Raw genomic sequence first — 22,874 nt, forward strand, 5'->3', positions numbered from 1 at the left:
CACAATGTACATTTTTTGTTAGTACAATTTAGCAAATAATTATGTCATAAAGAAATGTTGCTGACCATAGAAAAAATCTGGTTCAGAAAAAAATATACGTGATATTTTAGAAAATTGTTGTACAATATAAAAAAAAGGATCATGTAATTAAAAATAATGTTTCAAATCATTAAAGAAAATGTATGGTACATTTTAAATAATGTTCATGCATGTAAAAAATATGTATACCATGTATCATTTTTAATATAATTATATACCATGTATCATTCAAAAAAATTCAAGAACGTATATTTAAAAAAAAGAAATATACCTATGCCTACGGCTTAGCCGTCGGCATACATGCCACGGCTTTCAAAATTTGCATAGGTTGTTCCTCGTTGGTGCTATGGAAGGCATGACGGATGGGCGAGTTTGGTGGATAGGTGGCTCGGCGCCGATGCAGAGTTTGCTGCCAAGAGCATCAAGGCCCGGGCTAACCGTGGAGACGACGGGACACACGGCCAAGGAAACAGGAACCACTGGGGCTTCAAGGCCATGAAGGTATATCTATGTGCATGATGCATTTTTGTTCTTCTTTACGTCATGTTCTTATGTATGGCTGACTTCTATTTGACGTTGTAGGAGGACAAGTTGAAGAGGCCGCTCTCAGACATGGAGTCGTGGAAGCTGGCCCGCGAGCGGAGTCATCGCAAGGAGGGCGAGAGCCAGTACTACGGCAAGACCGAGGAGCACCTGGGGTCTTACATTCATCACTATCAGGAGTTGCATCCGGATGTTCCTGTTGCTGAGGTCGCCCAGTCTCAGATCGACGACACGGCGGTGGTGGCCATCCAGGGGAAGAAGAATGGCCGGTATCCGTGTTTTGATGGCTTGATCACTCCTTCGATCTCGTACACACGGCTTCGGGCTAGCAACCCGAGCCAGTTAGAGAGTACGGGGCGTTCACAGACTCCCTTAGCCCGCCAGCATGCTGTAAGTACTTCCTCCTTATCTTTTTCTATCTTGCATTCTCAGTTTATTTTCAGCATTGCTCACTTAGAAACAACCTAAATTATGTAGGCATATAAGGAGTTTGTTGAGCATAGGAATCTCGAGGTGCGGGAGTACTTGAAACGAGTGAAGGCAAACGATGATTACAACCGTCAGATGATGACGGTTAGTTTTGCCCTCTTAAAACCAACCTAAATTTTTGCACTTTCATTCCTTCTGATCTTCTAGTTTGCTTGTTTAACTAACATTCAGGCTCTGTTGGCGTCTTAGACTAACCGCACGGATCCACCACAAATGGGACCCCCACCACCACCTGCGGGAGAACCCCCACACGTGCCCACGTTCGATGAATGGGTGGCACTAGGCAGTGATGGTTCGGTTAGTACATTTGCCTAACTACTAGCAAACTAGTTCTCGTTCATGAAACACTATCATATCATATTTACCGTTAGAATCTTTTTTGAAACATGTAGGGGACCGGTGGCTCGACTCCTGCTCCGTCGACCCCAGTCACTCCGATCTGGCAGAGTGGTGGTGGTCGCGATGACGGTTTTGGCGGAGGTGGTGCTTTTGACGGAGGTGGTGGTGGTTATGGCGGAGGTGGTGGTTTTGGCGGGGGTGCTCTTGCTTGATGATTCCGTGCATGTGGCCATCGTGCCATGCCTTTCATATTCCTACTTTTATCATGTTTCATGTCTTGCACTACTTTTATGTTCATGAACTTCCATCGGTGATGATCTTTAGATGATGTGATGAACTTGAGTATGTTTAGATGAACTTGAGTATGTTCACATGATGAATTGTCATATTTCATATTGTTCTGTTTTGAAATGCTGTCAAATCAATTGGAAAAGAGAAAACAGGGAAAATAAAAAAAACAAAAAAACTATGCCTACGGCAAAGCCGTCGGCATATATACGCCCAGGAGTTACCAGGGCTTGCCACGTGGCAAACTATGCCAACGGCTTTGCCGTAGGCATAGCCGTGCTGCCAGGAGAAACCAGGAGCTGCCACGTGGCAGGGCTATGCCTACGGCAAAGCCGTCGGCATAGATTTCCATCTATGCCGACGGCTTTGCCGTAGGCATAGCCCTGCTGCCAGGAGAAGCCGGGGGGCGACACGTGGAGCAGGTATGCCGACGGCGTGGCCGTCGGCATAGATGGAAATCTATGCCGACGGCCAAGCCGTCGGCATACCTGCTCCACGTGTCGTCTCCTGTATCGCGCCACGTGTCGTCTCCTGAATAGCGCTGTTGACGGCGCCGTCCGTTGCCGTCAGACGGAAAACAACGCCGACGGCTAAACTATGCCGACGGCTATCCCACGGCCGTCGGCATATGCACCTATGCCGACGGCTATACTACGCCGACGGTCTGACACATCTACGCTGACGTGATCTACGCCGACGGGGCTATGCCGACGGCCTTGGGCCGTAGGCATAGCCCGCGAGTCCGGTAGTGCTCGTGTCGCTGCTGCTGGTGTGGAGGACCTGGAGCTTCTACAAGGGAGACATCTACGCCAAGTTCAGGGATGCCGTGGCCGTCCAGGAGTCATCCCACGGTGCTTGCGCGGTTCAGCAGCGGTAAACACCAAGAAAGCACAAAACCTCTACTTGCTAGACTCACGGACGGTTTTACGTGCCTAGGTCTCAGTTGACGAGACTTCAAATTTAAGTCAATTGATATGGCATGTAAAAAAATGCTAATAAAAAGTTTGCATGAATCTTCACATAAGATCCCACGAATATAACATCAGCTAAGGCTTATTTAAGTTTCAGTCGACTCAGATTTAACAAATCCCGTTTTTGCCACCTGTCCCGCGCCCCCATGCCTCTGACCGCCCTGACCTCGTCCACTCGCGGTCAGTGTCGTCGCCCCGGCCTAGGCGATCTGAAGGGAAGTGACTCGTCCGCAGCGGCCTCATGGGGGGAGGAAGGAGGCACCGATCGTTGCCGCCCCGTTGCACCGGGCAGTCGGGAGTGATGCTCTATGTTTGATCTTCGTGCTTTTTGCTTTATGTTTGATGTTTGTGTTTAGGTGCATATTTAATTTTTATGTTATGTTTATTTCAAATCATTTGAAGTATTTGTTATGTCTACTTTGAATCAAACACTGTATTTTTTACGTTTCAATTTCATTTTGCATTTTAGATTTAATTTCACAAATTGTGGTTTTGAAATGATGCTCTATTATGTGTGTTGCTCTGCCCATGGTGGCGAGTGTCTTCGTCGACTTAAAACCGGCCCAGTCCAAGGAATGTTTGCTCGAAGAAAACAAGGAATAGAAAAGGACATGGATTTCGTTTGAATTTTGATAGATGTTCGATAGTGATGCAAATTACTAAACAAAAGACAGTTATTTGAGATAGTTTCACTATGTAGGAAATCATATACTTCAACGGATTTAATTTTACAAAATTAACAAAATTTCGTAACTCTTATGTCATTTGATTTTGCTCGGAGATTCATGTTGGTTTTTCTAAGTAAAAAAAGCAAAATTTACTGCTGGTTAAAACGGTATATCAAATCAAACTAATCAAAGCAAAGGCAAACACCAAAAATCCATGGTAGAACTTAAAGTCACATTATGGTTTTCGAAGTCGCCGTCTCTAGTTTTACCTTTTACATCTTGACTTCCCACCATGGCTCAGGTGAAAGTCCGGAAAAATACGAAACATGCACAATCTACAGTAACCTCAAAGTTATTGAATAAACACTTGAGCTAGCCATATTAATAGGTGAGAACCTGATATCACTAAACAAACCTCTACTTGGGACAGACCCCTTTGCATGACATTCGTGAAACAACTGATTCATCGCAATATTGTCAATGAAGAAGATCGGGAGCCCAAAAATTGAAACGAGAGAACCACTTGCCAAAACTCATTCGACACCATCATTGCCGCCGAGAAGGGCCTAAGCAGAGGGCGAAAATCCAAAGGATTTGAGATCATCAATTAGTGGGACCAAACACCACATGCTTTCTAGTGTTTGCAATGTTGTTCGTAAAACTAATAGCCGTGTGACTTTGATGTGAGACACCGCTTTTATCGTTGTGACACCATAGTCAAAGACACACAAATCTAGCATCGTAGAAACTGTAATTGCATTTCAACGTGTATCCTTGGGTTCTCTTCACCTCCTGTGGTGGCTTAGAGGCCATAAGACAAAGGAAACTAACAAACACAAGCGAAAAAGAACGAAGAATAACTCTTTGACAGCTAGGTTCAGCACAAGAGGCCGGGGGCTAGGTTCAACACAAGCGAAAAAGAACGTTTTTATTTAATAATATGGCCACATGCATCGATTGATGCAGAGGCCGAGGGTTATCCTTCTTTTTAGAAAAAAAAGAGGTTCAACACAAGAGACAATCCAATCATCGTACGAACGAGAAAATCTCCTAACATTCTAATATAGAACTAGCATGATGCTTCGAGGTTTGGACGATGTAGGGTAATTTCATTTTGTTTGTCTGTATATACAATGAGAGGCCGGCATGAACTATGCTGACCTGGTCTTTTGCAACCGGAGCTACTCCTTTTTTTCTTTGCGGCAACCGGAGCTACTCCTTAATTTTCTTCCAAACAATAAACTACATTAATTGGACTTCATTTGACCAAAGTCTTACTACAACTGATTGGCAGCTTGGAAAGAAAATTGCCACGTTCCCCTTCTCAATCCAAACGAAGTAAACAAATTAGGCACAACTCGTAGCAAAGATTCATTGGTATTTTTATTTTTGATGGGAAGATCCATTGGTGCTAACAAACCACAGGTGCCCAAATGGCAAATGCTAGACCATGCTTAGCTAAGCGAGGCCTCACTTAATTGTGTTTTTTCTTTCTTCATTGTGCTCTTTCCGTGCATGACTTGTTTATGTCACGTAATCGTTCTCGGGGTACCACATTATTTTCTTCTATTAATACAAAGATACACAACCAACATTGCATATATTCCGAAAAGATCGATGACAAATATCATTTGAGACACGGGACACAGTTGTGCGTCCAAATTAATGAGAATCCAGTCAGTATACACCTAGCCAAATCTCGGTAATATACGGAACACACCCTGAAGTTTCGCTCGAGTTAGTTTGGAGTTCCCGTCTACCAATCTTTGTTCGTTTAAGTCCACACATTTTCCCAAAATCCTTATTCCGGCATTGCGAAATGCACAACACATTTTGATTGATTCATGATTTTTTTCTTTCTACTCTTGTTTTCCCAAACGAGGGAAACGAGCTGCAAAAGCCAGAAATAGTCTTGAAAAGAAAAGGCTCCCATTTTTAGTCGCCCCTAATCCCCTAGCGATATATGGAGTCCACACCCTCAAAGTCTTCCTATTTCCACTCCCCACCCTCGCCACCACCTCAAAAAAAGGAAAACACCAACCCGCTCGTGAGCGCCACCACCACCGTTTGGAGGAGAAGGAAGAGCGCCCCTCTCCTCTTCCACCGATTTCTTCCCCCCCAATCCACCCGCGATCGTGCCTCCCCCCTGTCGCCGCCTCCTCCCGGGCGTTCCAGCCGTGTTCGGGTCGCCTGACCCGGGGCTTCTATGGCGTCGCCGGAGCGGGAGGCGGTGGCGGCGACAGCCATCGTGGAGGACATGCTGAGGATGCACGGGGAAGGATTAGGGGGAGGAGGGGGTGTAGGCGAAGTGCTGGTGATGGGGAGGAACATTGACATGGCCTGGCGCAAGGCCGAGGTGGCCGGTGAGCTGTTCTCTTGGCTCCTTCCCTTCTTCATTAGGGGCTTATAATCTTTTTGATTTCGTGAAATCTTGTACTCCCTCTGTAAACAAATATAAGAGCGTTTAGATCACTAAAGTAGTGATCTAAACGCTCTTATATTTCTTTATGGAGGGAGTACTAGTTGATTGTTGATGCTTGGACCCGGGTACATCTCAACCAAGGATTGAATTACTCTTTTGGTCCATACGTTTAGTGTTTTCTTTCTGGGCTGGAGCTTAGATTGTGCTCAAACAGTGCCAATGCCTATGGGCATGGCAGCAAACCACACCTTTAGCCGACATCTAATGAAGAATTACAGTCTTTTGCATGTTCAGCACAACGAATTCATCTTTACTTGTTACCGGCAAGTGGAGGAAAGAATTAGAAGAAAACCTTGTTCGATAATAAGAAGATCAGATGAAGACGCCCCCCCCCCCAAACGCAATGATGTTAGACCATGCTTCAGTAACTTTTTCCTGCACTCTCAGTGATGATAGCTGAAACTATCTATCCAGTTGAATTTCGCATTCATGATCTAGCTGTACCATCTATCCAGTTGACGACAAAATGTAATCTCATTAAGTCAACAAAGTGTTCAATGTGTTGTGTACCAGTATTTCAGAATTCAAGCATCAGCCTGTCAGTAACTGTTAATCTGAACACCTAAATTCTACAGCTAACGCAGTGTCGTCGCTAACGTATCTGAATTGGTTGAAAATTGTGCTTGTTTCGGGTTGATAAATGCAGCAGTAAGAAGGAATGAAGCAGCCAACTGGTTGAGAAGGACAGTAGGGGTAGTCTGCGCGAAGAACCTTGCCGAAGAACCGTCTGAGGAGGAATTCCGGGTTGGCCTGAGGAATGGCATCATTCTTTGCAATGCAGTCAACAAGATTCAGCCTGGCACCGTGCCGAAGGTTGCATTTGTCCCGTTCAAGTCTTTAAAATTTCAAGTTCCCTTTTGGTGATTTTGCATGCTGAGTGTGATGATTCTAGGTTGTGGAGGTCCAGTCGGTTTCTACTATCCCTTCAGATGGTTCAGCTCTCTGTGCATACCAGTACTTCGAAAATGTGAGGAATTTCCTCACAGGCCTACAAGATTTAGGTCTCCCAACATTTGAGGTGTCCGACCTGGAAAAGGTGACACTATCATTTTCAGTTAAATCTAGACGTCTACGGCTAATCCCCTTGGGAGTACAGTTTTGCAGTGTTAACTCCTGCCTCATACTGCACTTTCAAAGGAATGTTGCTTCAGCTTGTGCAAAAAACATGCATTGTGTTTCTTTCGCCACAGTGAACTTAACGAATTCGTCTTAAACTCAACTATAGGGTGGACAAGGGGTCCGAGTTGTAGACTGTGTTCTTGCCCTCAAGTCATTTGCTGAAACTAAGCAACTCGGCAAACAATCTTTATTTAAACATGGCGGCATTGTAAAGCCTTCAATGTCTGCAAAATGCTCTGTTCGTAAGAACGAACCTTTTATGAAGGCGATGACGAGGAGTCACTCAGCTGAGCTACTCCGGGATGGCGTATCACTGGAGCAAACTTTAGGTCTTGATTGTTCCCTAGAACCCGCTGAAACAGTAAGTGCCTATTCATTCAAAGACAGAATAGTTAGTACTCTATATATTTGCGGCTCTTACATCAAACTAGGTGATTTTCTTTACTCTGAAATTATATTTGTTACATTCGCGGTTGTAGATTACTTCAGACTCCATCAGAATGCTTGTTCAAACAATTCTATCAGATAAGAAACCAGAAGAAGTTCCATTGGTGAGCCTACTGGATAATTTACTTTTTACGCAACGTGATTCACGAGGATCAATTTTTGTATAAGGGGCTCTGCTAATTTGCAGCTTGTAGAATCACTCTTGAGCAAGGTTATTCATGAATTTGAGCGTCGTATGGCAAACCAGAATGATTTGGTATGTTCACATATTTCAGTTTGTTCTGATGACCTTGTAGTTGTGGTTATGCTACCTCATGCGCTGCTGGACTAATAGAGAACTCTTAATAGGTGAAATACACTATAGATCCTAATGACAGTAGCTCAGTATGTAAAACAGAGTCATCAGACACACCACAGGAAATGGAGGCAACTTCCACCAGCGATCATGGGAAGGTATCTATTTTGTTGTCTTGACATATCTAACATACTGTTGAAATGAAATTTATTCCCTTTTCCATGGCTGAAATGGATAAATAACCAAGTATTTTTCATTGACTCGCTAATAATGTAAAGATGGACGAAGAAGATCACGAGTCTGTCACTAATCATGTGAAGACGGACGAAGAAGACAACAGTTGTGTCACTAATAACGTGAAGATGGACGACGAAGATCACAATTCTGTGGGTAGTACGGGAGATGTCAGTGCTGTTGTGCTGGTGAACGGTGATAGCGTGGCAAAAGACATACAGGCAAGGGCAGATATACATTTTGAGCTACAAAAGAAACAGATCCAGGTATTTATAAAGTTCAAGCTTCTTTTCTGATTTCTGTTACTTTGCATTTCCACCATCTTCCTCTGGGTGTTGATGTTTTCTGTAGGATATGAAAAGTAACCTTTGTACTGTTAAGTCTGGGATAGAGCAGTTCAAATTGCAATACTCTGAAGACCTTGCTAAGCTTGGTAAACCAAATCCTCAGTTTTGGGCGTTTATAATATTTTATACATTTTTTTTCGAAATCATTGAAGCCATCTTATGTTCTTTCTTGTTGAAATAGGAAATCATCTGCGCACTATTTCTCATGCGGCTTCTGGGTATCATAAAGTTCTCGAGGAAAACCGTAAGCTGTACAACCAAATACAGGATCTTAGAGGTACTATTGTTTGAGTCATACAAAATGAGGTCTTCATGATTGCAGACTCATCCTTCGTGGTGGAACGCTGCATACTAATACTTCAATTTGTCCTTTGTCACCAGGGAATATTAGAGTGTACTGTCGAGTGAGACCTTTCCTGCCTGGAAAAGTAAGTTCCTCAAGCTGTGTTGCTGGCATAGAAGATAGAACTATCACTCTCATGACTTCATCGAAACAAGGAAAAGATGCGCGGAAATCTTTTACTTTCAATAGGGTCTTTGGGCCCTTAGCCACACAAGGTTGTACCTACAAGTTGCTCTACCGTGTTATTTCTTTTATATAGTAGTAGTATCTTTGGCAATCAAAATGACATGCACACTTTCATTACTGCAGCGGAGATCTTTGTTGACATGCAGCCTTTAGTCCGTTCTGTTCTTGATGGTTACAACGTATGTATATTTGCGTATGGCCAAACTGGGTCAGGGAAGACCTTTACAATGGTACACAATTTTCCCATCTTTGTGGTAATTTTAGTTTCATTGCAAAATCAAAACAATATTTTTGTGATGTTGCAGAGTGGTCCTAAAATACTGACAGAAGAAGGGCTTGGTGTCAATTATAGGGCTTTAAATGATCTGTTCGATATTCAAGCACAGAGGAGGGACACATTTTGTTATGAAATTTCTGTGCAGATGATGGAGATCTACAATGAACAAGTGAGAGATCTTCTTCACAGTGGTCCAAACAAGAAATATCCTTTGCTGCTGGATTAGATACTGATCATGTCAGACTGTCAGTAGTCATCGTTATCCTAATACAAAAAAGAATCTCCTTTTTTTGACGATATACTTGATCTCCTTAACATCAATCAACATTAGAGATTCGAAATAGCTCTCAGAATGGCATTGCAGTTCCAGATGCAAACAGAGTTCCGGTCGCGTCGACCTCCGATGTGGTTGATTTGATGAATCTTGGTCAAAAGAACCGTGCAGTTTGCTCAACGGCTATGAATGAAAGAAGTAGTCGCTCCCATAGGTAGTGCTTGATTTTTGAATGTTGCCTTTCATGCCAACGTGGTGTTTTAGCTGATGGTTGAGAATTGCACTTTACAGTTGTGTAACAGTCCATGTTCAAGGGCGAGATTTAACATCAGGTACCGTGCTAAGAGGCTGCATGCATCTTGTGGATTTAGCTGGCAGCGAAAGAGTCGATAAATCCGAGGTTGTGGGAGACAGACTGAAGGAGGCACAACACATAAACAAGTCACTGGCAGCACTAGGGGATGTCATTGCATCCCTCGCCCAGAAAAATGCGCATGTTCCTTACCGGAATAGCAAACTTACTCAGTTACTGCAGGACTCTCTTGGTATCTCTAAAACTTGACATCCTTAATTTGCACCTTCTTGGAGCCGAAAATATGTATAATACTAATAATATGTGCTTGCTATTCTCAGGAGGACAAGCAAAAACATTGATGTTTGTTCACATAGCCCCCGAACCGGATGCCGTTGGTGAATCAATAAGCACTTTGAAGTTTGCTGAGAGAGTTGCCAGTGTTGAGCTTGGAGCAGCCAAGACAAACAAGGAAGGAGGAGAAGTCAAAGAGCTCAAGGAACAGGTTAATTTAGTTACCAGCCTCCTCTATGTTACTGTCATAAGGACTAGCTTTAGGTGGCTCTAAAGCAACTTCTGCTCATGTTTATCTTACTGCAGATTGCTTGCCTCAAGGCAGCTTTGGCTAGCAAAGATGGGGAAAATGAAAGCATACGAAGTACACATTCGAGCCCAGATATATTAAGAGACATTAGGATCAGTCATGCATCCCCCGCATCCGGGCACCCAAGGGAAGAAGCTGGATGTCTAGAGGTATTCATTTTCCAAGCTGAAATTCATAGCACAACTTTTTCTTGATCAAAATTTTTAATGCAAAGCTGCAAAAATAGTTCTAACTAGCCACAGATACCATTAGACTCATATACTCGGATGATTCTTCTTTGCCTGAAAGTTTGGTGTGTTTACTAGTCTATCTAGTGAACATACATATATATCTTGTAGCATGTATTATATGAGGGTAAAGGCATTCTGTTTTACAAAAATGAAGTTATAGAGATACTTGACTGCATTTGCCGAACAACTTTAAATACAACGTAAGCATCAGCAGAGCTAGCACACAGTATAATCAATCTAATTTTCTACATTGTAATATGGAAGAATCGAAGCAACGGTACTCCTACAAGGCAGACCAAGCCAAACTTCGAATTGTCAGACATGCTTGTCAGCGATCCATCTTCGTGGCTTGATGGTTGTAATGGCAACAATACCTGGTTGAGGAGCAGCAATTCCTTACCAGAATTGGGACCTGATGCTACACATGATCTAGCATTGTATCAACGAAGCAGTCCTGACCAACAATGGAGTCGGGCCGGGTCTGTCGCAACAGAGGATTCAGATGACGGCGAAGTTGAAACTACTTGCTCATCAGAACAAGATTCGGTGCGGCCAGCCAGCGCCCCAAAAGCTTCTGTTACTGCCAATGGGGGCGGCTCAGTTGCAAAGAAGGCCCAAACCAAGAGTGTAAAAAGTACAGACATCAGGTAAGTTCAATTACTAACTATTGAATTTCTCTAGCAATTATCAAGTTTGTGCACTGCTGTTGTGAGTTACACTGGTTTTGAATCTCTTTCAGAGGGATAAATCCTGCGAAAAGGACATCTCCGTTACCCAAAAAGGCTAATGGAACGGCTCATATCCCAATCAAGAATGGTAAACAATCAACTTTGGGTGGGGTGGATGGAAAGAAAACTCCAAATGGTAAAGTGAGCACCAAGAAGTAAGCAATACATATGGGAGGAGCTGGATTTTGTTGCGACCACCTTTACCATGGCCAGAGATAGCTAGACAAATATGCCGGCCCTACTGAAGGATAATCGGGCAGCTAGATATGCTGGCCCTCTGGAAAGGGTTACTGGATTTTGAGTGATGTGTACATTGATTAATCATTTATCCATCCATCCATCCATTCATTCATTCCATTAGTGCAAATAGAGAAGATGCTCAGAGAAACAATGAGGTCGAGAGAAATGATCAGCAAGGAGGACTTGTTTTGGATATGTATACCTATGGAAGCTGGGTAATTTTCTATGTACATTGTAGTCATGTCATGGGCCATAGCAACACCTTTGTGATCAGTTACTTGTAATCATGAGCGATGTTCCCAGTTGTTTGAGTTGCACATCAGTTGGGTATTTCAACCTTTTCCCTGGTGTGTTTGCTTTTTTATCTGCGCTTTATTTAAAAATTGACCAACAGGGGACTACCCCTGAGGCATTTGGAATTAACACAAGAAGAAGCAACCCAGGCACACACCCTTGGGCCCCGCTTGGAATCGGTGTATCTTTTATGCACTCTTATTTATTTTACAGGTGTATATCACCAGCCACACTTGATTTTCACTTGGAAAAAGAACAACGAATGGAGGTGTGTATATTTTACAAGGGTATAGCGCTGCGAAACGACAATCCAATCGTGGCCTTGGTGAGAAAGATGTATGTTGGCGAGAATCTAATTCAAGATAATTGCTCAAGACAAAACAAGGCATACAATGAAGAATACCCACGCTGATGTGCAAAATTTTCATGATTGCATCCCATGCATACAAAACATCTCCAGTGGCTCCCTTTCTCCAATAAAATCCCGGTATTGGAGGAGTTAGGCCATAAAAACTGCTGCCACACGTCCTCTTTCCCTAATAAATTGTTGGTGACGTCTGCAGATGATGGCTGTAGATAGATAATTTGCAATATGATATATTGATTGAGGTGCTGGTGCACGTATATATAATACAAGGGAAGACCTCTATCTCAACTATACAAGACTAGGAGGTGGGCCATAACTCCAATACACGTGCAATACAAAATATATACTCAACACCCCCCCCCCCCCCCCCCCCCCGCAGTCGAAGCGTCGCTGGAGACACACAGACTGGACTGAAACTCCTCGAAGACGGGAGTAGGCAATCCCTTAGTCATCACATCAGCAAACTGTCGCGTCATCGGCACGTGGAGAACCCGAACACGGCCAAGGGCAACCTGCTCGCGCACGAAGTGAATATCAAGCTCAATATGCTTCGTCCGTCGATGGTGCACCGGGTTGGCGGAGAGGTAGACCGCGCTGACGTTGTCGCAGTAGACAAGAGTGGCCTTGTGAACATCACAAAGCAACTCCTGGAGCAGCTGACGTATCCAAGAGCACTCGGCCACGGCATTAGCCACGGCGCGATACTCTGCCTCAGCGCTGGAGCGGGAGACCGTGGGCTGCCGCTTCGATGACCAAGAGATCAACGAGGGCCCAAGGTAGACGCAATAGCCTGACGTAGAGCGTCGCGTGTCGGGGCAGCCAGCCCAGTCAGCATCCGAGTAGGCCACGAGGTCGGTGGAGGCGGAGGCCGTCAGGGTGAGTCCCAAGGACATGGTGCCGCGTATGTAACGGAGAATACGCTTCACCAAAGTCTAGTGAGAGTCACACGGGGCGTGCATATGGAGGCACACCTACTGAACAGCGTATTGCAGGTCGGGGCGAGTCAGCGTCAAGTACTGTAAAGCACCGACGATAGAGCGATAAAACGCTCCATCGGACGCGAGAGACCCCTCCAGAGCAGAGACCTTCGCCTTCGTGTCGACAGGGGTGGGTGCTGGCTTGCAATTAAGCATACCGGCACGCTCAAGGAGCTCGTGGGCGTACTTCTGCTGATGCAGAAAGAAACCGTCAGCCCGGCGGATCACCTCGATGCCGAGAAAGTAGTGCAGGGGCCCCAAGTCCTTGAGGGCGAACTCATCACGAAGATGAGCAGTCAGCCGCTGAAGGAGATCGGGGGCGGACGCCGTGAGGATGATGTCGTTGACGTAGAGTAGCAGATATGCAGTGTTAGCTCCCTGATGATACATAAAGAGTGAGGCATCGGAGCGAGTGGACCGAAAGCCCAGAGACTGCAGGAAGGCTGCGATACGCTGGTACCAAGCCCTAGGCGCCTGCTTCAACCCGTAAAGAGAGCGGGAGAGTAAGCACACGAAGTCGGGGGGCTCAGCGTCGACGAAACCAATAGGCTGCTCACAGAACACCTGCTCGACGAGATGACCGTGCAAGAAGGCGTTGGAAACGTCCAACTGATGCACAGGCCAGGCGCGCGAGACGGCCAGCTGAAGGATGGCGCGGATCGTGCCCAGTTTCACAACCGGGGCGAAGGTGTCGGTGAAGTCCACGCCCGCGCGTTGCCGAAAGCCACGAACCACCCATCGAGCCTTGTAGTGCTCGAGAGAACCGTCCGGGCGAGTCTTGTGGCGAAACACCCACTTGCCAGAGATGATGTTGGCACGAGGGGGTCGCGAAACAAGCGGCCACGTGCGGTTGCGCTGTAGGGCGTCAAACTCCTCCTGCATCGCAGCCAGCCAATGGGGATCCCGAAGGGTGGCACGAGCGGAGGTGGGGATGGGTGATGGCGTCGATGTCGAGGCAGCGCACGCATACTCGTCGGAGGAGTAGCGCGTGCTCGGCCGATGCACTCCTGCACAGGCACGGGTGACCGGGCAGGCGAGGGCGGCGGGTGCCGCGACAGCGGGGGCCACAGCGGCGTCGGGGGCCACGACCACAACAGGGGCGCCCGCGGCGGCGGGGGCCGCGACCACAATAGGGGCGCCTGCGGCGTTAGAGGCGGGGGCCGCGGTGTCAGGAGCCGCGACGGTGCCAGCCGAGCCAGCCGCGGAGGAGGCGACGGGCGATCGAGGTCGAGCCCGTCGCAGGAGTAGCGGCGCTGGCCGGGGTGGCGGGTAGGGTGCCCGCGGGCTCGACCTCGGGCGAGGGAGCCGGGGACCCGGGGGCCCGGTAGGACTCAACCTCGGGTGAGGGAGTCGAGAACCCGGGATGGGGTGGCAGAAGGCGCCGGGCCGGGGGGCGAGGGGTGCCGCCGCGCATCGCGCCAGGTAGGGGGTGCGGGGTCCGGAGCCGAAGGAGCCGCGGCCGGAGGAACCTGAAAAAAAGGGAACACCGTCTCGACGAAGTACACGTGCCTCGAGGTGTACACATGATGAGTGACAGGATCATAGCACCGGTAATCTTTGGTGTTGGGAGGGTAGCCAAGGAAGATGCATGGGACGGAGCGGGGATGCAAGCTTGTGTGGCGTGGTGGATGCGGTGCTGGAATAACAGAGACACCCAAGTATGCAAAGACCATCATAGGACGGTGGTGTACCGAAAAGAAGGTGGTGAGGGGCGTAGTTCCACCGGGGACGACACGGACGAATGTTGACTAAGAGAGAGGCGGTGGCGAGGGCATCGGGCCAGAACCGAGCGGGCACGTTAGCGTGAAAGAGCAACGTGCGAACGCAGTCATTAAGAGTGCGGAGAATGTGCTCGGCGCGGCCGTTCTGCTGTGAAGTGTAGGGGCAAGTTAGACGGAAGGTGGTGCCGTGAGAGGCAAGAAGTGAGCGAAGAGCGATGTTATCAAATTCTTTTCCGTTATCAGTTTGGAGTGCAAGTATGGGGCGACCGAACTGAGTGGTGACGTAGGAATAAAAGATGGTGAGTGTGGCTAAAGCATCGGATTTACGACGAAGAGGAAAAGTCCACACATAATGAGAGTAATCATCTAAAATCATCAAATAGTATAGATAGCCCGTGTTACTCGCAACGGGAGACGTCCAAACATCACTATGAATCAACTGAAACGGAAAAGTGAAAACTGAAGTAGACGCACTAAAGGAAAGACGCACGTGCTTGCCCAAACGACAAGCCTCACAAGTATGCTCGTCGAGCTTATTACATGAGAAAGAAAAATTTCTAAGAATCTGACGCAAAACGGCGGGGTTGGGGTGGCCCAAGCGAGCATGCCAAAGGTCGACGCCGGCGGAGAGAGCGACGGGTGTGGAAGTGGAGGCGCTGACGTGCACGGGATAAAGCTCGTCAGAGCTATCACATCGGTGAAGCACCATCCGGGTACGGGCGTCCTTCACAAAAAAACCAACACCGTCAAATTCAACAGTAAGAGGATTCTCACGAGTAAGACGACCAACAGAGACTAAGCTAGTGACTAAGTCAGGTGAAACAAGAACGTTAGAGATAGTGATAAGTGTGGAACTAGAAGGAAAACTAGTGCTACCGACATGGGTGATGGGTAAAGAGGAATCGTTGCCTACGGTGATGCGAGTGGGAGTGTGAACGAGAGTGGAGGAGGAAAGGTTACCGGGATGAGCTGTCATGTGCGCAGTAGCACCTGAGTCCATGTACCAGTCGCCTCCACTGCCATAGTTGCTCGGCCACGGCGCCGAGTGTAGGGCGGCCAGGAGGGCTGGGTCCCACGGTGCAGGTGCCGGCGGCGGCGGCTGGCCTCCATAGGGCGGCGCCTGGGCAGGCGCGCCGTAGCCACCGAGGGTGGCGGCGCGAGTGGGGCACCGTAGGGCTGGTAGGGGGCGCCGACGAACGCCCGATGGCCCGTTGGACGGGGGCCAAGGAGACCCGGTGCAGGAGCCCGCGGGACGGGCATGTGATAGGCGTGGACGACGCCCGTCCACGGGTTCTGCCCCGCAGCCCATGGTGAAGGCGACTGCTGGAAGTGGGGCGCCCCCCCCTGCGCCTGCTGCTGCTGCGGCTGCTGCTGGCGGCGGCCACCGCCACCCTGCCGGTTGCGTCGGCCCCCGCCACCTTACGACTGCTGGGAAGGCGCTGGGGGCGCGGGCGGCAGCGGGTAGTAGCCGGCGTGTGCCGGCGGAGCGGACTGGCGGGGGGCGGCCGGAGGAGCAGGGCCGCCACGGGTGGTACCGACGGCGAGAGCGGTGTGCTGGACCCGCTGCTTCAGCTTTGTTATCCGACGCTCCTCAAGTTTGAGGTACGCGACGACGCGCTGGAAAGTGGGTTGCGGCAGCAGGGTAAGGTTGGACGCCACGTTGCCGAAGTCCTTATTAAGCCCGGCGATGAGGGTGCTCAACATGAGGTCATCAGAGACCTTAGCGCCGATGTCGCGAAGCTCGTCGACGAGCATCTTGAGCCTCATGCAGTACTCGTCGATGATGGAGTTGTCTTGGTGACAGCCGAAGAACTCCTGCTGCAAGAAAACAAGGCGCTGAAGTTTGTTGTCGTTGAAGAGTGTGTTGATCTTGGCCCACACGATGCAGACATCGTCGTCCTCGGCGACAACCGTGTGGAAGGTGTCTTTCGAGACCGTCTGATAGAACCAACGGATGATCGTGGCCTCGATGGCAGACCACTCCGGGTCGCCGCGCATGTACGCGCTGTCCACGGAACCGTCGATATGCTCGGTGAGATAGTACTCGCGGAAGACAAAATTAAAGTAGGTCTTTCACGCATAGTACGATGTGCTGGAGCTGTCGAGACGGATAAGAATCCGGGCTTCAATATTAAAATTACGGATGGTGGCGGCGGAGGATTCAGGACCAACAAACCGGTTAGACGAGTGGGTGGTGGAGGAGCCAGAGGAGGAGGGCCACGACATGACGGCGGTGTGCAGATGGGATGACGCAGCGGCTGGCTAGGTAGGCGCGCGTGGGACAGAAGAAGGCGACGGCACGGCACGAGATACGCAAAACAGCAGCTAAGCTAGCTAAGCAGCTGGATGGATTCTTAGTCTAGCTAGCTTGTGCACGCGTTGGACAAGACGACGGAACACACACGCGAGACGAACGCGGCTGCGGCGACACGGGACGTAGCGGCTCAGCGGCGTGGGCAGCGGCGCGTGGAGGCGTGGCTGTGGCGGTTACCCTAGGGTTAGACCGAAAAAGATGATACTATGTAGATAGATAATTTACAATACGATATATTGATTGAGGTGCTGGTGTACGTATATATAATACTTTCTTCGTTCGGAATTACTTGTTGCAGAAATAGATGTATCTAGACGTATTTTAGTTCTAGATGCATCCATTTTTTAGACAAGTAATTCCGAATGAAGGGAGTACAAGGGAAGGCCTCTACCTCAACTATACAAGACTAGGAGGTGGGCCACAACTCTAATACACGTGCAATACAAAATATATACTTAACAATGGCGGCGTCTCTAACATCGTTTTCTTCTCAAGACATCATTGTTTTGTAGGTTGCGTCAGCACGCTTGGAATGTTATTGGAGAAACCCTATATCTTCGGGTCTCCTGAATCGGATGATAACAGTGCTTTGGGTGTTGTTCTCTTTTCTGGAGGCATCGTTTTGGAGCAGGAGCTGGCTGGAGTAGACAAGAGGAAGAGCGGTGTTACATCTATCGCAAGGCGGACAACGGATCTTGGCGGCGTGGCGCAACGGAGTTTCAGCGACGGACGCGTGTGAATGGACACGCGAAGGATGATGGCGTTGTCTGACGTTGCAGTGACGTCGACGGCAGAATGGCCTGATAAGGTGAATGTGTTGATCCTTTTTGAAGGTGGGACGGCGGAAGATGACGGCGGCTGATTCTAGAATGTGGGCAGAGGTGTACGCAGAGGGTCTAGCTAGACCGGGTGTAGAGGTGGGCACGGTTAAATCGAAAACCCAAAAACCAAACCGAACCGAATCGTATTAACCGATATGTCTGTTAATTCGGTGGTTTGGTTTTTGGTTCGGTGGGATTTTGAGGTTGTTCGGTGTTTGGTTTGCGTTCGGTTTTCAGTGCCAAGAAACCGAACAAACCGAACAAAACTGATATGTAGGATGCCCCATGTACATATCATGTTCACTCCATCAGGCGGAGGTCTCTTCAAAAAGTAAATTAGGCGGCAGCCTCTTCAGCAATTGGCAAACAACTAAACATCCGCCCTGGCTACGGCGAGCTAGCAATCACCGGCAAATCCTTATTGGTTGTGGCGGACACCCGGCTAGCCGCTAGATCACATGTACTTTTACAACTGCTCCGAGTTTCTAATCTCCCAATCTAAATAATAATGTCCATGTATATCAGGTATGTATGCATGCCTCTTGGTTGTGCAAGTAACTACTAGTGTATTATTTAGTGCATGAGCTGCTCAGTTTGGAGGCAGCACTAGTTTGCTTGGCCGAATAAAGCATTGCCTGATGTTTGCTAGCTCTTGTGACTATTTTATGCATTCTATACAATGCAAATCAGTGCTCATGAATTATTACACTTACATTGACGAGTGCATGTATTTTGGTTTTTCGGTTAACCGAAAAAACTGAACCAATATATTATTGTTAATATGGTTCGTTTCTTAACTTCGTGTGCTTGTTTCAGTTTCCATTTTTTCAAAACCGAAATTATAAAGACCGAATAAACCGAACCGGGTGATGCTTTTAGCTTGTCGGCAGGCGGCTTGGTGAGGCCATCGAAATAGATGGCGTGTGTTGATGCGAGGTCAGGGCACATCATCAAGCTTATAGGTGTAGCAATAATAGTTGCTAGAAAGGTGACTTTAGATTGATCAATGTATTTGTTTTGTTGGGTTCTGTTGAATAATACTTCATCCGTCTCAAAATAAGTGTTGCAACTTTATACTAACTCTAATACAAAGTTATACTAAGTTTGAGACACTTATTTTGGGATGGAAAAAGTATAATATAATGGCCGTGTATATCGCTCAATGCAGAGGTCAGGTAAACCTTCTTTTCGGAAGAAGTAAATTTATGGGTGATCTTCAAGAAAATAAGAGTGGGAAAACTGATACTCCCTCTGCAAAGAAATATAAGAGTGTTTAGAACACTTTTTTAGTGATCTAAATGCTCATATTTTTTTTAAAGGGGGAGTACATTGTTAAAAGTTACTCCCTCCATTCTTTTATATAAGGTGTATAATTTTTCGGCACGGTGAGCAAGACACATAATTATAGACAATTTAGTACAAAACTACCTTGTCTAATTCATTGATTATCAGCAAGTGAATCATTTAGACTAGGAAAAAAAGAGATACATGCAATCGGGAAAGATATAGTTTCCTTGTTTTTCTTTACAGGAAGAGATACATGCAATCATGTGAAAGATACTTTCCTTTTTCATAGAAGGTTATAAATGAAATTACGAGAAATTAGAATAAATGCATCTTACATTATGAAAATTTATAAAAAAAACAAATACGGAGAGGGATTTTCTATAATAGCTTGCCCTAGAAATAGCCATTAGTATCATTGGTGTGCTTTGTGATTCGCACTGGCTGCTTGGTGTGGTACCGCCTGCAGCCTATGTGATGGATTAATATAGGTGTGGTGGCAGGCCATTTCTCGCCGCTTTATGCCTAATGGGCTGGCAAAAGCCTGCCATCCGTGCACTGGCGAAGGAGTGGCGGCCACAAGCGTGCATATTTCTCAGGCTCCACGATCGATCCATATCTTTGCAGGTTCCGACACGTACGGCACGCCGTTACGTCCTCACCCGTTTTTGCAGATGACGCCCATCGCGCCAGTTGAATGCAGGTTCGGACGGCCAGCCACGACAGATCCATGTGTATGCCAAGCGTTGAACCTACTAGTTGTATACGTACATATTCGTGTATCGCTCGTATCCTTCTGATGTGCAACACGTCATTCCGGCATCTCGTGAAACGCATGTTATCCTCCACGTACGACTCTCATATCTGTCTTGTGTTTGAAATACGTACGGATCGTACGTATTAGATGCATAGTCTGACGAACGACCTTAGTAATACATGCCAGCTTCGGCTCTTTAGCGAGCAGCAGTTGAGCACGTGTGTGTACCGGCCTGCTCGAGAATCAGGGGTCTCGTCCGACGATGCAAATTCAAAGCCATTTGTACATTTTTTTCCATCTGTCTCCCCAGAAAATGTCCCGGTTTTCCATGCAGGTACACACAAAGTTCTTCGGATTTGCTAGGCTACGCTTTGCACTGCGTGGGATACTGGAAGTTAGGGATGGAAACGGATCGGATGCGGATCGGATAGTGCTCTTGCCACTTTCATTTTCATATTTTCAAAACGAATACGAACCCGAATACAGATGTTATCGGATACGGATGCGGTTCGGATATTGTTCAAATACGGACACGTATCGGATATTTTCTTGATTCGGAACGGATACGAATAATATCAACATATTGCTTAAGTAAATTAGTCGATAGCTATGTGACCTCAAATAATCAACTTGTGACATACAATAAGTCAATGATAAATAGGTTTATGAATAAATACTATTGTAATGCATAATAATTTATAAGTTTAATCATATAAAGAGTAAAATTTGACCACTTATTTGGCTTTTATGTTTGATAATTGGAATATTGGGTCTAGAATTTTGAAAATTACCTCCCATAATCTTATTCGGATACGGATATATCCACTTCCATATCCATATTTGTCTCAAAATCTTGTATCATATTTTATTTTTTATTTGTTTAATAAATTCGGATACGGATAATTTCCATTTCCATTTTGGTTCGGATGCAGATGTTTCGGATATGAATAGGCATTTTCTCAAATACGAATATCGGATATTTTGAATTATCCGCTACCAATTTCCACCCCTAACTGGAAGGGCGAAGCAGGCTGCAGGCCCAGCCCTGTTTGCCGAAGCAAAAGCGTCAGGCACCATTGTCCTTTTCATGGGTTGATCATATACGAGAGAAAAGCATGTACGCACGTCACGCATACAAACACGCCCTTCTGCCACCCTGTAGAAAAGAAAATGAATAGACTATTGAACGCTTGGGGTCAAATATTTGGATTGGTTAGGACATCTTCAACGCCAACTCTCAAATCGTCAAAGTCCGGACTCTCGGTAACCGATATTGGTTCCACGAACAAAAGGGTAACCGTGCTTCAGGGTTAACTTGAATGGGCCCATCGTTGATTTTAGGCGGTTCCCGATATCGCTCCCTAAGATCATTAGTTTCGTCGGTTCGGAGTGTGTGATAAAACGGTTCGCACTCGCGATAACCGATATCGATTCCACGAACAAAAGGGTACATGTGCTTCGGAGTTAACTTCAACGGACCCATCATTGATTTTTGGCGGTTCCGAGTCCCCCCTTCCCTAAATCCATCGGCTCCATCTTTGGTCTCGTCGGTTCCACGTTGGTCTCATCGGTTCCTCCTAAGATCGTTAGTTTCGTCGGTTCGGAGTGTGTGATAAGCGGTTCGCACTCGCGATAACCGATATCGATTCCACGAACAAAAGGGTACATGTGCTTCGGAGTTAACTTCAACGGACCCATCATTGATTTTCGGCGGTTCCGAGTCCCCCCTTCCCTAAATCCATCAGCTCCATCTTTGGTCTCGTCGGTTCCACGTTGGTCTCATCGGTTCCACCTAAGATCGTTAGTTTCGTCGGTTCGGAGTGTGTGATAAAGCGGTTCGCACTCGCGATAACCGATATCGATTCCACGAACAGAAGGGTACATGTGCTTCGGAGTTAACTTCAACGGACCCATCATTGATTTTCGGCGGTTCCGAGTCCCCCCTTCCCTAAATCCATCGGCTCCATCTTTGGTCTCGTCGGTTCCACGTTGGTCTCATCGGTTCCGCCTAAGATCGTTAGTGAGTGTGTGATAAAGCGGTTCGCACTCGCGATAACCGATATCGATTCCACGAACAAAAGGGTACATGTGCTTCGGAGTTAACTTCAACGGACCCATCATTGATTTTTGGCGGTTCCGAGTCCCCCCTTCCCTAAATCCATCGGCTCCATCTTTGGTCTCGTCGGTTCCATGTTGGTCTCATCGGTTTCAAGTGTGCGATAAAGCGGTTCGCGTTCTCGGTAACCGATATCGATTCCACCAACAAATGGGTACGCGTGCTTTGGGGTTAACTTCAATGGGCCCATCATTGATTTTCGGCGGTTCCCGAACCGCGGCTACTAGTCCCCCCTTCCCCAAAATCCATCGGCTTCATCGTTGGTCTCGTCGGTTCCACCTAAGATTGTTGGCGCTAATTTGACCCGAAGGCTAGCCCCTACCTTAGGCAACTCCTTCTCGATATGCGAAGCGAGATCGTTCGCATGGTGGGCGAGAACGCACTGCTGCACATGTCTGTGGTGCAAGCCCTCTGCCAAGCAAGACGCTGACAAAGCTTCAGCTCGCGGCTCGTTGCGATTCTACTATGGTAATTTTGTTCTTCATCTGTGTCTCAGTTTGGTCCAGTGTACCGTCAGCTTGATCTTTGCATCTGTCATGTCGATGGTCATAAGTTATATATGCCCTCTGTCCCGTAATATAAGTGCAAGGGAAGAAATAAAATTCATCCGAGGCATACCTTTCCACCTCATCTATGCACTTGTGTCCAGCTTGGTTAACTTTTATGGTTCAAAACAAACTTTGGAAATTGTAACTTTGGAGATGCAATAAAGAGCAGAACTTTGAAAATAGATAGGTTGGTATTTTGAGACTGACTACCTTCAGATTCCATGGTTTAGAAAAAACAGC

The 22,874-nt window shown here is 47.0% G+C and overlaps 3 protein-coding genes across 3 annotated transcripts in view; 2 read left to right on the forward strand and 1 right to left on the reverse strand.

Moving 5' to 3' along the window:
- LOC125554694 (protein NUCLEAR FUSION DEFECTIVE 4-like) overlaps positions 1–2,575 on the forward strand; it is a gene marked incomplete at its 5' end in the record, with an annotated part of 70,049 nt that extends 67,474 nt beyond the window's left edge. Inside the window, one exon of the mRNA XM_087520345.1 lies at positions 2,448–2,575. Coding sequence (XP_087376471.1) covers positions 2,448–2,575 — 128 coding nt within the window. The remainder of the gene's footprint in view (positions 1–2,447) is intronic.
- Positions 2,576–5,335: 2,760 nt separating this feature from the next.
- LOC125530055 (kinesin-like protein KIN-14P) lies at positions 5,336–11,797 on the forward strand. Its single transcript, XM_087518087.1, has 19 exons — positions 5,336–5,700; positions 6,466–6,632; positions 6,712–6,855; positions 7,045–7,299; positions 7,418–7,489; positions 7,573–7,641; positions 7,734–7,838; positions 7,959–8,180; positions 8,266–8,347; positions 8,443–8,538; positions 8,643–8,819; positions 8,914–9,020; positions 9,096–9,271; positions 9,394–9,555; positions 9,633–9,886; positions 9,975–10,138; positions 10,234–10,386; positions 10,732–11,114; positions 11,207–11,797. The coding sequence occupies exons 1-19, from the start codon at positions 5,544–5,546 to the stop codon at positions 11,352–11,354; spliced, it is 3,093 nt and encodes a 1,030-aa protein (XP_087374213.1). The 5' UTR covers positions 5,336–5,543; the 3' UTR covers positions 11,355–11,797.
- Positions 11,798–16,213: 4,416 nt separating this feature from the next.
- LOC147975288 (uncharacterized) lies at positions 16,214–16,792 on the reverse strand. Its single transcript, XM_087520346.1, has one exon. It carries the CDS (start codon positions 16,790–16,792, stop codon positions 16,214–16,216), a length of 579 nt encoding a protein of 192 aa, XP_087376472.1.
- Between the last annotated feature and the right edge of the window lie 6,082 nt (positions 16,793–22,874).

The sequence above is a fragment of the Triticum urartu genome, chromosome 4A (assembly GCF_056163025.1).
Source record: "Triticum urartu cultivar PI428250 chromosome 4A, HENAU_Tu73, whole genome shotgun sequence".
NCBI lineage: Eukaryota > Viridiplantae > Streptophyta > Magnoliopsida > Poales > Poaceae > Triticum > Triticum urartu.

Excerpts from the sequence above, each read along its gene's own strand:
- LOC147975288 (XM_087520346.1), bottom strand. The coding sequence starts at position 16,792 with ATGCGCGGCGACCCGGAGTGGTCTGCCATCGAGGCCACGATCATCCGT.
- LOC125530055 (XM_087518087.1), top strand. The coding sequence starts at position 5,544 with ATGGCGTCGCCGGAGCGGGAGGCGGTGGCGGCGACAGCCATCGTGGAG. Across the intron at positions 8,348-8,442 it reads TGAAGACCTTGCTAAGCTTG|GAAATCATCTGCGCACTATT; the intron begins GTAAACCAAATC and ends TTGTTGAAATAG. Across the intron at positions 11,115-11,206 it reads GTAAAAAGTACAGACATCAG|AGGGATAAATCCTGCGAAAA; the intron begins GTAAGTTCAATT and ends AATCTCTTTCAG.